This window comes from Cercospora beticola, chromosome 5, assembly GCF_033473495.1.
Source record: "Cercospora beticola chromosome 5, complete sequence".
NCBI classification, from domain to species: Eukaryota; Fungi; Ascomycota; class Dothideomycetes; order Mycosphaerellales; family Mycosphaerellaceae; genus Cercospora; species Cercospora beticola.
The window spans coordinates 4,998,536-5,012,028 of record NC_088939.1 but is presented as its reverse complement, the minus strand read 5'-3'; the positions used below and the strand labels follow the sequence as shown (position 1 = coordinate 5,012,028).

General features: G+C 52.0%; 7 protein-coding genes across 7 annotated transcripts; 5 read left to right on the top strand and 2 right to left on the bottom strand.

Annotated features, from left to right (window-relative positions):
* Window positions 1-592: 592 nt before the first annotated feature.
* RHO25_009080 (uncharacterized protein) lies at window positions 593-1,171 on the top strand (the record flags this gene model as incomplete). Its single annotated transcript, XM_065603141.1, has 1 exon — window positions 593-1,171. One exon carries the CDS (start codon window positions 593-595, stop codon window positions 1,169-1,171), a length of 579 nt encoding a protein of 192 aa, XP_065459213.1.
* Window positions 1,172-1,644: 473 nt separating this feature from the next.
* On the top strand, window positions 1,645-2,904 carry RHO25_009079 (uncharacterized protein; the record flags this gene model as incomplete). Its single annotated transcript, XM_023604858.2, has 1 exon — window positions 1,645-2,904. One exon carries the CDS (start codon window positions 1,645-1,647, stop codon window positions 2,902-2,904), a length of 1,260 nt encoding a protein of 419 aa, XP_023460510.1.
* A 333-nt stretch (window positions 2,905-3,237) lies between these two features.
* RHO25_009078 (uncharacterized protein) lies at window positions 3,238-3,717 on the top strand (the record flags this gene model as incomplete). The annotated part of the gene is made up of 1 exon (XM_023604857.1): window positions 3,238-3,717. One exon carries the CDS (start codon window positions 3,238-3,240, stop codon window positions 3,715-3,717), a length of 480 nt encoding a protein of 159 aa, XP_023460509.1.
* A 252-nt stretch (window positions 3,718-3,969) lies between these two features.
* On the bottom strand, window positions 3,970-4,995 carry RHO25_009077 (uncharacterized protein; the record flags this gene model as incomplete). The annotated part of the gene is made up of 1 exon (XM_023604856.1): window positions 3,970-4,995. The coding sequence occupies one exon, from the start codon at window positions 4,993-4,995 to the stop codon at window positions 3,970-3,972; it is 1,026 nt and encodes a 341-aa protein (XP_023460512.1).
* A 1,519-nt stretch (window positions 4,996-6,514) lies between these two features.
* Window positions 6,515-7,165, top strand: RHO25_009076 (uncharacterized protein; the record flags this gene model as incomplete). Its single annotated transcript, XM_023604855.2, has 1 exon — window positions 6,515-7,165. The coding sequence occupies one exon, from the start codon at window positions 6,515-6,517 to the stop codon at window positions 7,163-7,165; it is 651 nt and encodes a 216-aa protein (XP_023460511.1).
* A 161-nt stretch (window positions 7,166-7,326) lies between these two features.
* On the bottom strand, window positions 7,327-8,942 carry RHO25_009075 (uncharacterized protein; the record flags this gene model as incomplete). Its single annotated transcript, XM_065603140.1, has 2 exons — window positions 7,327-8,823; window positions 8,871-8,942. The coding sequence occupies 2 exons, from the start codon at window positions 8,940-8,942 to the stop codon at window positions 7,327-7,329; spliced, it is 1,569 nt and encodes a 522-aa protein (XP_065459212.1).
* Window positions 8,943-10,041: 1,099 nt separating this feature from the next.
* RHO25_009074 (uncharacterized protein) lies at window positions 10,042-11,975 on the top strand (the record flags this gene model as incomplete). The annotated part of the gene is made up of 5 exons (XM_023604854.1): window positions 10,042-10,246; window positions 10,299-10,321; window positions 10,375-10,398; window positions 10,461-10,501; window positions 10,553-11,975. 5 exons carry the CDS (start codon window positions 10,042-10,044, stop codon window positions 11,973-11,975), a joined length of 1,716 nt encoding a protein of 571 aa, XP_023460514.1.
* Window positions 11,976-13,493: the final 1,518 nt, after the last annotated feature.

Here is a 13,493-nt window from a genome sequence, read left to right as displayed (position 1 = left end):
CGTGGAGCAGTGAGGTTCTTCTTGGCTTACGATACCGTGGCCGTCGCCTCGCAGCCTGCGTTGGTCGGTCGTTAACGGCACCCTAGAATCTGAACCATCCACCTCGCCTATCTACGTGCCCAGAAAGGGCTGTGCATGCCCGTTGCTGCCTTGCTGACCTCTAGGCATTTTCCGTTTCTGTTCATGCAAGAGCTTGCATCGAAGTCCTCCCAACGCGCCAACACGACAGCTATTCCTCAATGCGGCAGGGTGGCCTTGACAACCGGAGCGCGGGACTGCGAATAGGCAAGCCATGAGAATGCATAACCTGGCGTGCCTGATCTGCTCAACCACGCTCCGTTGCGCCGAAGCTATCATAGAGACGGCCTGTTTAGCATCCTGACATTCCTTATAAACAGCTGCTGGTAAAAGGCTCGCATGCGTCGTCGAACTCTAACACTTGCCCCTCAAATGGCATCATCGTAGGCACATATTCGCAACATTCATTCGACGAGATGAGTGACGATAAAGGAAGCAATATGAAGGAATTTCCGTGAAGTTCCCGTCTGATTCCCTCTCGCTCAAAACCGGCCTCCGCACGAGAAACGATCAAATGGCTGTCCTGCGCAGCGCGGCCGCGCGCCCGAAAGCACTCCTCGCAAGCTCAGCAGTAATCTCGCGCCCGTGCATTGTTCGCAGCCCTAGACAATTGTCAACCACCTCACCTCTTGAATCTCAAGGAAGCACAATCCCCTTCGAAATCACCGGCTCCGGTTCAGGCGTAGCTCAAAAAATCAGCATCGCCTCATCCCCTCACTCCATCACTACCGACGCATATCCTGCCTTTGGCGGCAAAGACGCCGCGCCATCTCCCTTGCACTTCAACTTGACCTCTCTATCCTCATGTACACAGGTCACCGGCTCTATCGTAGCGAAGGACTTGGGCATTACACTTGGAAAATGGGCTGTACAAGTGAAAGGGCAGTTGGACCCGAGTGTGCTTGTGCAAGGAAAAGAAGGGAATGCGAATTGGAATAGCATTACTCTGGAAGTGCAAGTGGAGGCAGAGGGAGTGGAGGAGAGCAAGTTTAAGCAATTTGCGAGTGAGACCGAAAGGAGGTGTCCAGTTACGCAATTGTTCAAGAGAAGTGGTGTGGAATGGCAGAGTCGGTGGGAGAATGCGAAGAAGTGATGAGGTGTAATGGGCAGTGCTGCGGTCTTCTGGCTTAGCACAACATTTCTCCTGGCCTGCAGAGTAGCGTTTAAATGTACAGCTTTCGCGCAAGTATCATCATTGATCGAATTCGCACCATGCTAGGAACAGAAAATGAATTCCTCCGCATAGTTGCTTCTTCAGCACGAAGTGGTCTGACAGGAACAAACAGCGTTCCCCAAATTCCACGAGCAACAGTATACCATACGCAGGTCCGGATCCAGATCTACGTCCACGACATGATCGGCCTGCAAGGACCAAAGTGGCGTGTGCATTCGCTGGGCTTGGCAATTGCTTGGAGAGGAAAAATCCAGAGCATGTCACTACCTTTCTCTGATTGGCTGAGAGCGATTACTTGAACAAGTGAGGCGTCGACAACATTTCCCGCTTCACCCTGTACACAGTTATCAACACCACTACCGTTGCAGTTCACTTTGACACATCCAGCGATCATGGATACTCTCGAAAGAGGAGTCATGCAAAAGGAAGAAAAGCACAACACTCAACACACAAGTGCATCAGAACAAGGACAAGAACATAACCATGCCAATACCAAGACTATGAACAACATCGACGACATCGAGAAGTCAGACACGAGGAATGCATCCAGCTCACTCGATCAAACCGACGAACGCGAAGACTCAGCAGCCACTCCAACCGCCCCACCCTTCAAATCCCTCTCCTTCCTCGACCAATATCTCGTCCTCTGGATCCTCCTCTCCATGGCCCTAGGCATAATCCTCTCCAACCTCGTCCCCTCAACCGGTCCCACCCTCCAACGCGGCGAATTTGTCGGAGTTTCAATCCCCATCGCAATCGGCCTCCTCGTCATGATGTACCCCATCCTCTGCAAAGTCCGCTACGAAACCCTCCACCACCTCCTTAAAACTCGCGAACTCTGGTACCAGATTGGGATATCCTTCGTTTTGAATTGGATCCTCGCACCGCTATTCATGACGGGTTTAGCGTGGGCTTTTTTACCTGATAGGAGGGAATTGCGAGATGGATTGATTTTTGTCGGGGTCGCGAGGTGTATTGCTATGGTTCTCATTTGGACGGATCTGGCTGGTGGGGATGGGGATTATTGTGCGGTGTTGGTGGCTTTTAATTCGATTTTGCAGATTGTGTTGTTTGCGCCCATGGCGGTGTTTTATGTGCAGGTTGTTTCGAAGAGTCCGGCCCCGGTTGCGAATGGTGGGTCGGACCTATATTCCAAGTCGGCAACGAGTGTGGCGGTTTTTCTTGGGATCCCGTTGGGAGCTGCGGTGTTGACGAGGTTGGTTTTGTTGAGGCTGATGGGCGAGAGGAGGTATCAGCTTTACTTCATCCGGTTCATTGCGCCGTGGTCGTTGATCGGGTTGTTGTATACGATCATTGTGCTCTTTGGATCGCAGGGCTTGCAAGTGGTGGAGCAGATTACATCGGTGCTGAGGGTCTGCGCTCCGCTGGTGGTCTACTTCTTGACCATCTTTCCGCTGACAGCATGGGCTATGTGGAGAGCAGGCTTTGGATACAAAGTCAGTTGCACGCAAAGCTTCACAGCTGCTAGCAACAATTTTGAGCTCGCAATCGCGGTCGTGGTGGCAGTGTATGGTGCTGGCAGTCAAGAGGCTTTGGCGGCTACTGTGGGACCATTGATCGAGGTGCCCGTGCTTGTCGGGCTTGTGTATGTGATCAAGTGGTGTCAAAAGCGTTGGAACTGGTACAAGTAGTCTTGGAAGGATATCTATATGTCAGTAGTATTCCTATTGCCAAGGACTTCCAATTCCAGGACCATACAGAAGTGCCACTTGCTAGGTACAATTTCGTGCCAATGCATCGACGTCAGACGCGACGCTTCGAAGTATCTTGATCCTGCTGGACGGCTGAAATTGTTTGCAGAGACGTCCATTCCACGAATATTTGCGAAGCCGGCTTGGCCGTCGTCAACGCCATGACATGCCAACATCCTCTCCTCGGAGGGAGGATTTGCAATGTTCCACTCCGTTCTCTTTGAATTTCTGCATCCACAAAATTTCATTACTTCGTTGTGCTGAAACCCCAAGATGGCGGAAATTCAGAAGGCACAACTTGCATCATCCGACAAAAAGAAGCAGTCTCCATCCGAGCGTGCAGCAATTCTCATGTTTCTTGCGACTACTTTCGTCGCCCTTTGGATTATGGGTGGTGTAACTGGATACATCACCACTCCGGCAACTGTGGGAGATAGTCCCATCCTAGGCCTTTGTTGCGTTATTTGGACATGGCAGGTTATGTTGGCTGGCTTTGCCCTCGGCACCTTGCCCAACAGACCACCCAATCTCGAGGGATTCCACTACTACTGCGGGGCTCTAGTCAGTGGCATGCTGGCACTGATTTATGGTACGGTCTGTGCAGACATCGGCAACGCGGCTTGCGTTGGGTTCTGGGTGACGACAGGTTCAATCGTTGGAGTTGCGCTGGAGGTCAAGTTCAAATGTTTCGCAGCGATACGCATGAAGCTGGATAAATGGATCGAGAGCACAGAACGGGAGCAGAGAAGCTGAAGAGTCGGCAAGTGTGGATATACTGGGCGGTCAACAACTGGTTGCCATCGAGTTTCTTCGAAGTCCACTCGGAAGGGCGGTTGAAACTCCAATGTCCGCAACACGAGTCGAGGTACATAGTCGTTGCCAGTTCTATCCGAATTCTTCTGAAGCTTCCTGCCCTCGTATTTGAGCCGCGGACACAAGTCTCGTTTGATAGTTCGAAGAAAGCCTTTAAGGTTCGACAGCCAATGGCGGATCCTTCGTGTCAGATCAATCCGCATAGTTGAGCTGTTCCTGCATAGCCCACATAGAGTATAGCTTCGTTGGGCTCTCTCCTGCTGAGAAGTCATAGTCTGGCACCGGTGCGCCGTAGCTTGCCTGTGTGATGACTGGCTCGAGACTTGGCTTGGTCTCTTCTTTCCGGACCGGATCTGGGATCAGAAGATTTTCGGCATAGCCAACAGCCAACCCTTTTGGTTTTGTGGCTGCCTGCAGCTGATGTACAAGCGCGTCTGATGCTGCTTTCGCAATCTGAGATGCAGAAGTGTGCGTGCTGGAGTTTGCAACAATGAAGAAGGGCCCTCGTGGTTCCTTGAGAGGCTTTCCATTCGCAGTGCCGTTGATGTTTGTAATTCTTGTCAACAAGTGCGGAACTATGACCTTACTTGCTGCGTGTAAGAATGTCACACTTTGCCGCCACGACTTCTCCATCACGCCCTCTTCAACTTCAAAAATGTCCAGATCGTCGACTTCGTCAGCGTACTCTGGGCAACAGAGAACACCTTGGATTCCAGCTCCGAATCTAGTGGCCTCGCTGCGGATCGCCTCGACATCTGTTGTACTCCAGCTCTCCTTGAGCTGTGTCTCCACACTGATCTCTCGGCGAAGTTTGCCGATGAGAGCGTACGTATCCATCTTCAATTGTTTCACTTCCGCCTCTTGCTCTCGCCTCGCAGCAAACACAATGCCAGTAAAGGGTTGTCTCATAAGCAATGTCTCGAGGTGCTGCAGGATCGACGGATGTAGCCCACTCGCGACCAATACAAGCAGTATACCAGGTGGCCCGGACGACGGCACAGGCTCTGCAGCGATCGAGGATGTCGAAGGGGGTTTCGCTTGAGCTTCTGCAAGAGCACTGGTCTTGCGGTCTTGCTCGGTGGGCTTTCGAGGTATCGACATGTACGAAGGTGTGTAGCTCGTGCGGCTCACAGGCCTGCTGCCATTAGTAGTCGCCGTTCCCAATCGATAGCTTGATCCGCGCTCAGATTGATCAGATGAGGAGGTGCTGCCCGTCATGGTGCCGTCGCTGAGGCGTGTTCGATGGTGATCCATTCTGTTGTATCGAAACCCGTGCGTGGTAGGACTCTGTTTGCTCGCGCTCCTAAAGTTCAGTGAGGTGGAAGGGAGAAAGAAGCTACAGGCAGTCGTCTCGGTGAAAGAGATGAAACAGGAGTGAATACGAAGAGAGGACAGGACGAGCACGCGTGCCTGGATTTGGAGACGTGTGCTCAGTGTGGATACTCTACCATGCTGGAATGGCTCGGATGCCGGAACCGACGGGCAAGGGTGGCGAGCGGTGGTACTGATTCAAAGCATCTTTCATGCTCTGCGTCGGCATGAAACACGACCAAACTGCGTTTGAACATTGTCGTAAAGTCGCAGAGACAGAGGGACAAGTCGGGGAAGACGTGACGAGAGCGCGCCCGCCGTCGTTGTGCATGTGCCCATTGCCGCCAATCACACAACCCCGGACTCAGCTCCAGAAATGGTCCGAGAGCACTCGCTTTCCTTGTCTTTCCTTCCACCAACAAAATCTCAAATGGGACCATCGTTGGAGAATGACCATCAGCACCATGGCTGTACTTCAACACATACAGAGTGGTCCCGCACCACTGCGTCTCTGTCGCAAGCATGGGACTGCAAGACTTGGCCTAGCCAAATGTGGCCGACGTCCTCTGAGGCATCTCGCTCACGGTCCGAGACCTTGTGGACAAGGACAATCGCTCGCCTTGACGGATTTGGAAGGCCGTCTCCTCAGTACGGTCTGCCAGCGGTGATCGTCGTTGCGAATCTTTCAACACTATTGCATGAGATTGCACCTACTTGCGCATGTGTTTAATGGCACTGCCCAAGTTCTATGCCTTCCTCCGATCTAACTAATGAGCTAAGCAGTTGCCACTTCTGCTCTCCCCATTGTCCGCATGTGCCGAAAGCCAGGATTGCGCGTATGAGATACATTGAGTACACCTTGACTTACAGAAGAAAGCGAATGAGCTCTGAGAGCAGAGGATGCCCCAAGACACGACAAGTGCTAGGCATACTGGGCAAACTGGGGATTGTCGAATGCCAAAAGAAACATTGAGAGATGCGAAACAACACGCTGCGGAGTATCTGCTAGGATTTTGTTGGTTGGCATGCTCATCAAGATTTGGAAAACTGATTCTGGCAAACGCCATTGATTAGTGACCTCCAAGCTTTGAAGAATTGAATATACCAACAGACTGTCTCGAAGCCCATCGCCAATAGTGAAAGTCCGGCTGCCGGCTGAATCCAATCTGGACTTCATCAAAACCCTCCATGCCTGGTCAAGCTTTTTCAGCACTTGTTACAGAACCTTGCCCAAGGGGCAAGCCAGCCTAGTGCTCGTTCCCAACAAGGCGGAACTACCACAACTGGTCAGCACAGCGCGGAACAAGAGGTCTTCCCTGCAAGGTACCAATTCAATAAATGTCTCTGTCAGCAGCACGACCGCTAGCCAGCTCCTCGTGTTCATCTCGGCTGCGCGCCATGTGTCTCATTACCGCCGATCTCGACAATGTTTCAAGCAATCTACAACGTCCACCTCAAGGACCGCCTCCGTGGTAAACGGCTCAAATCGCGTTTCGAAACGCATCGCATCAGCAATCCATACTTCACAATCGCTGCCAAGCAACGCGCGGACCAAATGATTGGGATCACGAACCTCTTTATTCTCGCCACTGCGGCTCTGGCGACTATCATACCACGCGAAACTTCGGCTCTGGCACAAATACATCTTTCCATCGATGAGATAAATTCTGGTCTGGCGACGATCAGCAACGATATCAAGAACTTCAATGCCACAGCAATACTCTCCGACCTTGAAAGCATCAGCTCTACAATCCTCCAAGCAGGCCGTGATGTCGCGGGCCTCAATGGGACAGTCTCTGAGAGCGAGGCACTGGTTGTGACCTACTATGTGAGAAATGCAATGCAGCCTGCGGTCGATGAGACGATATTGGATCTGAGAAAAGCCAAGCAAAAATTGAATCGAGCGGGCGTACTGGAGAACGTGGCCGAGAAATTGGAAGACTTGGGGAGTTTTGTGATTGTTCTGGGGGCGGCGTTATTAAGCAAGACACCGGAAAGCAAAAAAGCGGATGCGCAAGAGGTGTTGGATGGGATTGTAACGACTTTCAGGGATGCCGTGAAGGCTTTGAGGTCGTAGAATTGGCAACAGCAACGGGAAATCTGGTAAAGAGATGGAATCCGGCGCACTGATGGAAATAATGAGATACCCAACTTTGTCCTTTACAAAAATTGAGGCTACGGCTGTGTTATGAACATGTGTAGAGCGCTCCAAACGTTATGGTCGACGAGTTGAAAATGTTACGACCTCTGATCAAACGCGTCGATATCGGTCTCCGTAAACAGCCTCTCAATATGCGCGGCCAACATCCTTCTCTCACCCCTCGTCCCTCCTTTGTTAATGATGACTTGACAAATCTTCACTTTGGTCTGAGAATTGACCTGCCCCCAGTCTATGGATTCTTCTTCAGAATCACCACCATCTTCGCCGGAGCCTTGGGAGAGAGGGGCATTCAGGTCAAAAGCACTGATGGGATGGCTTCTCGAGCCGGTATTAACGATCGAAAGTCGTAGCTGTGTCACACCCTTGAGAGATGATGAGACACAATGTAGGAACTGCAGGTTCCGCAAATGCGGTGGATGGACGTAGCATTCGAAATGTACTGTCTTGATCGCCCTCGCTTGATGAGTGTACAGAATCTTGGTTGCCCAATGTTCAACCTCGAAGGGGCCGAAATCGAAGAAATCGAAGACGAAATTCTGAAAGGGGATTATTGCAGCTTCGTGGTAAATTTGCCGACAAGCGAATAGTAAATTCAGGTCCAGTTCAGAAGAAGCGTGGCGTCGTTTTAGTCCTTCAGGCGGCGACCCGAACTCTTCTGCGAGTTTCATGTGATGTTCTTCGCAAAGACCACAGTTATTCGGATGGCCAAACCTGCGCATATGCGGATCATCGAATCCAAAACGGCAAGGAAGAGGTAGCCCGGTATACCTCTGCGCCGTAAAGTCTGAAAGATGGTCCACACAGCGATCGTGGGCGAAGCGATAAATCTCCTTTGGGCGGTTCGGACCCGAGCTCTCATCCTGCTCACGGCTTTTCTCATACTCGCTGACCCAAGTATCCGGCAACCGGCAGACAGCGTACGAATAAGCTTTGTAGAATCCAAAATGTGGACGGGGCCGGCTATGGCGCTTGCACTCTTGTGTGCGAATGTGAATCACACCAGAGCCGATGACAAGCCCGTAGATCTGGAGTCGCAGCTCAGCAGGTAGTCGAAACAGTGCACAATCTGTCTGCGGATGCGCTTGAGCAGTGTTGATGGGCACTCCAGAGCCACGCGCTGGTGTGGCTCGCTCTCGTCGAACACCTTCTTGATAAAAATCACGTAAGACATCATCGTAGCCTACATCTTCTAAGTATTCTTCATCTTCCGATACACTGCCATACTCAAACTTCCATCGTATGAGAGTCTCTTGTGCAGTAGCAAAGTCGGTACGAATAGAACGTGTTCCTCGAGATCCGGAGGGGACTTGTACTAAAAGCACAGTGTCATCGTGCTTCGAGCGCTCGTCCATGATCACAAATGCAGACGTCGAAAAATGTGAGGCTGATGTTCCTCGAATGCCACAAAGCATTTCCCAGCACTGCACGTCTGTCATGCCGATGAAAGGATAATCAGGTGGAGATCGCAATGCCCCAGATTCTGAAGGCCCATTATAGGCTTGGTCCACCGAATCTACAAAGACGAAAGTAGGTCGTTCCTGCGCTTCATGGTGTACAAGGATACGATGTATGATCTGTTCTCGGTGTCAGAATTTCTCGTGTCTCGATCGGGGTTTCGTACCTCAATGGGTATATCCGTAGTGCAGCAAATGGGAAAAAGCCAGGCTGCATCTTCGCCGGAAGGTGATGACATTTTGACTAGACAAACGCGAACGTGTAAGAGAAATGCAGTTGCTCATCTGTCCACAAGATACCAGGTCAAGAAGGCGAGGCGCAATGCTTCGCCTACGACCAGGAGATGTGCCGTTTGTACCAAGGTGGCTGCAGGAACAAAAGCAGGAAATCACGGGACGCTGGTGAGCATGCGGATTCTTCGCCGGGAAAAACCTCCCGAAGGTCAAGATCAAGACTTGTTGGAGTGAATTAGAGACCCCGCATATTCGATGTGCACGCATGGAGCTGACATGTTGTCGGAGGACGAGATGCAAGAAGTCGACGATAGCAACAAACCTGGAAAGCGGCGGCTGGTGCCAAGAGAGATTACATAAGCACTCTCCTCGCGGCTAGTTACCCCGTCGTCTTCTCCAGTTCTTTCTACGCGTCCTCAACGTCGTTGACAACAACACTGATATTCGACACTTATCATGCATCTCCTCACATGCAGCTCGACAGCAGATACGAAACAGGCCGACCGTCTGAATCAGCTGCTCGAAGCATGTTCAGCCGAGTAATTGGTACCGGGAAAGTGCTACAAAGAGGAGTGATGCAGACCTGCAGTGCATCACGTCTCACGTTTGGACTACCAGTCACATAGATGGCAGAAGCGCCAGTCACTCCAGTGGTCAGGCTCTGCGCGTGGCTTGAACCAGGCATATGCCTTGCGTTGCCCTTGGGCAGGCCTCGAATCCCGCGGCACCAACGCGCGATGAAGTATGTCCTTGATGACAGCCCATTGGGTCTAAGAGCACCACGGTATCAATATCTTGCCTTTTGAGGCAACACTGTACTCGCACCGCGGAACCCGTGCTTGACTCGGCCCACTTGCCCCGAAAGTTGTGGCGTGCAGCTTCACATAGCTGGAGGGGCACCCGAGGTCGGATGCATCCACGTGGTGGAGAAGGTGTAATCGACCGTGTCGTAGCTACTGACAGGTACAAGACAGCCCAAGAGCAGATCTACTTATAAGGAGTGGTAAGGCTGGACTTGCACTGTCTGATATTACATCGTGAGTATCGCCCAGAACCGACAGGCATACCGAACACCGTTGCTGCGTACAATATACCTTGGCAAAGATGCCTCATCTACAAGAGCCCGGCATGCAAGTGCCTGAACATCCGCAATGTGATCCACAAAAGATCCGTATCATTCACGTGGGTATGGGTGCCAGTGGCATGCTCTGTGCTGTGAAAGCTCGCCGTATGCTATCGAATTTCGAACTCGTCTGCTACGAGAAGAATGCCGAGGTCGGTGGCACTTGGTGGGAGAATCGATATCCAGGTGAGATGCAATGATGCACTCCATAGGCTCACAATACTGATTATCTGAGTAGGATGTGCCTGCGACATTCCTGCAGTAAGCTCCCATACTACCAGTGTCGAACCTCGTTGAGCTGACTTTGCCAACAGCACACGTATACCTTCCCATTCGAGGTACGATGAAATTCGTCTGGCGCAACGTTGTCTTTTGGCTGATCTCTAATCTTTGTCTGTAGCCAAATCCCAACTGGACTTCGTATTATGCATACGCACCAGAGTAGGTTCTCCGGGCCTGTCAGCCTATCGGGTTGATCGTTGACGAAAGCAGGATCCAGGAGTACTTCAAAAGTTTCTACGACAAGAACAACCTACAAGAGTATGTCAAGACCGATACAGAAGTGATCAGCGCGGAATGGAACGATCTTCAAGGCTTGTGGAAGGTCGAGTTGAAAAACCGTGTCGATGGCAGCACCTTCTATGATACCTGCCATGTCCTTCACAATGGCTCTGGCGTGCTCACTAAGTGGAAGTGGCCAGCCATTGAAGGGCTGCACGACTTCCAAGGCAAGCTTGCTCATTCGGCTGCTTGGCCTAAAGATCTGGACTGGGCTGGTAAACGCGTCGCAGTAATCGGCACTGGGTCCAGTTCGATCCAAATTGTCCCTCATGTCGCAGCAACGGCTTCGAAGCTGTCGATCTTCATGCGTAATGTCACATATATCGCGCCTCAGTTTGGTGCCAGTATAGACAACAAAGAAGCTGATCCAGATTCCATGGACCCGGCAAATGCTGCAGCCGGCAAGCACTACTATACCGAGAAGGAGAAGCAACGTTTCCGCGATGATCCGGCGTACTTGCAAGATTATCGAACGCGAATGGAGAAGTCGATCGTGGGAGGGTGGGACATGTTCTATCGAGGCAGTGAGCTGAATGTCAAGTTTAAGGAGTATGTGCAGCACACCATGCGAGAGCGACTGAACGGACGAGAAGATCTTCAGCAGAAGCTTATTCCTTCATGGAGCCCCGGTTGCCGTCGATTGACTCCTGGAGAAGGATACCTCGAGGCGCTGACCCGGGAGAATGTCGATGTGATCTGGGGTGAGATTGCAAAGATCACCCCGTCTGGCCTGGTCACCGCTGCAGGACAGGAGGTCGAAGTTGACGTTCTCATCTGCGCCACTGGCTTCGATGTCCAATACCTACCACATTTCAAGATCACTGGCCTTAACGGTCAAGTCATGCAAGACCAATCAGGCCCAAACATCTATGCCTCGATCGCACATCCCGGCTTTCCCAACTACTTCGTCACGAACGGCCCACGGGGCAATTGGGCCCAAGGATGTGCTCTTCCGTCGCACGAGGTCCAAATCGAATACATGCTTCAATGCTGCCAAAAGCTCCAACAAGACCAAGTCAAATCCATGCACCCGAAGCAACGCATCACAGACCAACTGAACGCCTACGAAGACGCCTGGCATGCGAAGCATTCCATCTGGGCGGAAGACTGCAAGAGTTGGTACAAGGACAATACCAAGGACGGCAGAGTCTATGTGTGGCCGGGAAGTATGTTGCACCATCTGAAGTTCATGAAGCGACCCAGGTTCGAGCATTTTGAGATGGAGTACAAGGACCCGGATAACGTATTCGCGTTCTTAGGAGATGGAAGGACGATTGGACAGGTCAAGTATGGGCCTGATGCGCCTGTGCCGTACATTCGAGATCGGGAGGAAGTTGCGTGGGAGATTGAGTGATGAAGGGTCAAGAACAAATCGTACCAGCGGAAACGTCGAGCAGCCGACGTGACGGTGGCGGTAGTTTTGGGACCTGCGGATGCTCTCGCCAAATAGGAACATTCATATCACAACGCGAGGCTCCAGACACAGTTCGGTTGGGGCGAGTGTTGCCCTGCCGCCTTAAACGGGGTCGCTCCATCGAGTCGTGCGGAACTTGGAAACCGAGAGAACGAGATGGTTTGAATGGCGTGGGTGGCGTGGCGAAGGTATATGCTAAGTATTCTGTTGGGCCGAACTGCCGAAAGGCTCTGGAGTGGTGAGGTGACACAGCGGCTGATATGCAGGACATCAGCTGGAGTCAAGCTATACTTCATGTCACCCTTATGCATAAGAGCGCGCTATCGGCTCCTCTGAGCGATCTTCAAGCTGCACATTCTTGACAAGACAGACATGCCTCTCTGGATTAACGCAGGGCGGTGGGCCCTTCGGCGTTACAGTTGATGATCAGACAGGTAGCGAGACCCTGACCCAATGATGAAGATGATACTCCCGCAATGCACCGATCACAAGCAGAGCAAGATCAGCGAATGTTGGGGTTGTAGCACGTGTTGGATCATCTTCTCTGCAGTCTCTCGTCGCAGATCTGATTGAGCACAATGAATGCGAATGTTCCAATGGCCGGTCCAACAAGGGAAACGAATGCCTCAGGTTGAGCTTGGGCTTGGCAAGTCTGCGGTGCCATCGAGTTCTCTTCTGCACTGCACTTTCTACAACGGGCATACGATCATCTTGCCAACAACGCATCACCCGCCACGACCATCGCTACAGCCACATCAAGCTGCATGAGCGGGTTCGCGGCAACCTGTGTGCCAATACAGGAACATCGCATACGTCCGAACCAGAGCAATTCGACAGCGTGGCTCCATTTGGGGCGGCCCTTGAACTGGACATCGAATCGTAGCCCAGCACGTGCTTTGCATCAAGCTAGAACTATTGTGGATGATACACATCTACCCAATACTGCAATCCGCGGGCCGCCTGCACGGGCATGACGCGACAGAACCAAGGAGCAGAATGAGATCAGCAAGATGCAGCTCAGATCCGAATCCGAGACACAGATTGCCGACAACGACCTAAGGTGCCACGAAGCTGGGACCGTCAGCCACATGGGATATTCCCCGCTGTGCACTTCATGTCTTCTGCTTGGTCGTCGAACGAACGGCGATCAATGTTGTCGTCGCTGGTCTCAAGCTGGACTCCAAGACAGCAGTAACCTGAGAGAACCCGATTGCTGGCACTGTGACTGACCTGCAGATCAAAATGTCAACTCGCAACAACTCGCTCAAATCGGTGCGTGAAGGGCGGACTGCAGTCCGGCGCTGCCCTGGCCTCCGACTGGACTATTCTGCTCGCATGGTCTGCTTTGAGTAAGAATCGCGCGCCTCAAGGCTTGTTCGAAGTCATTGACCTCACAAGCGAATGCTGATCACTTCCCGCTCTAACGCTAACACCAAGTGGGAAAGCACACTTAGTGCC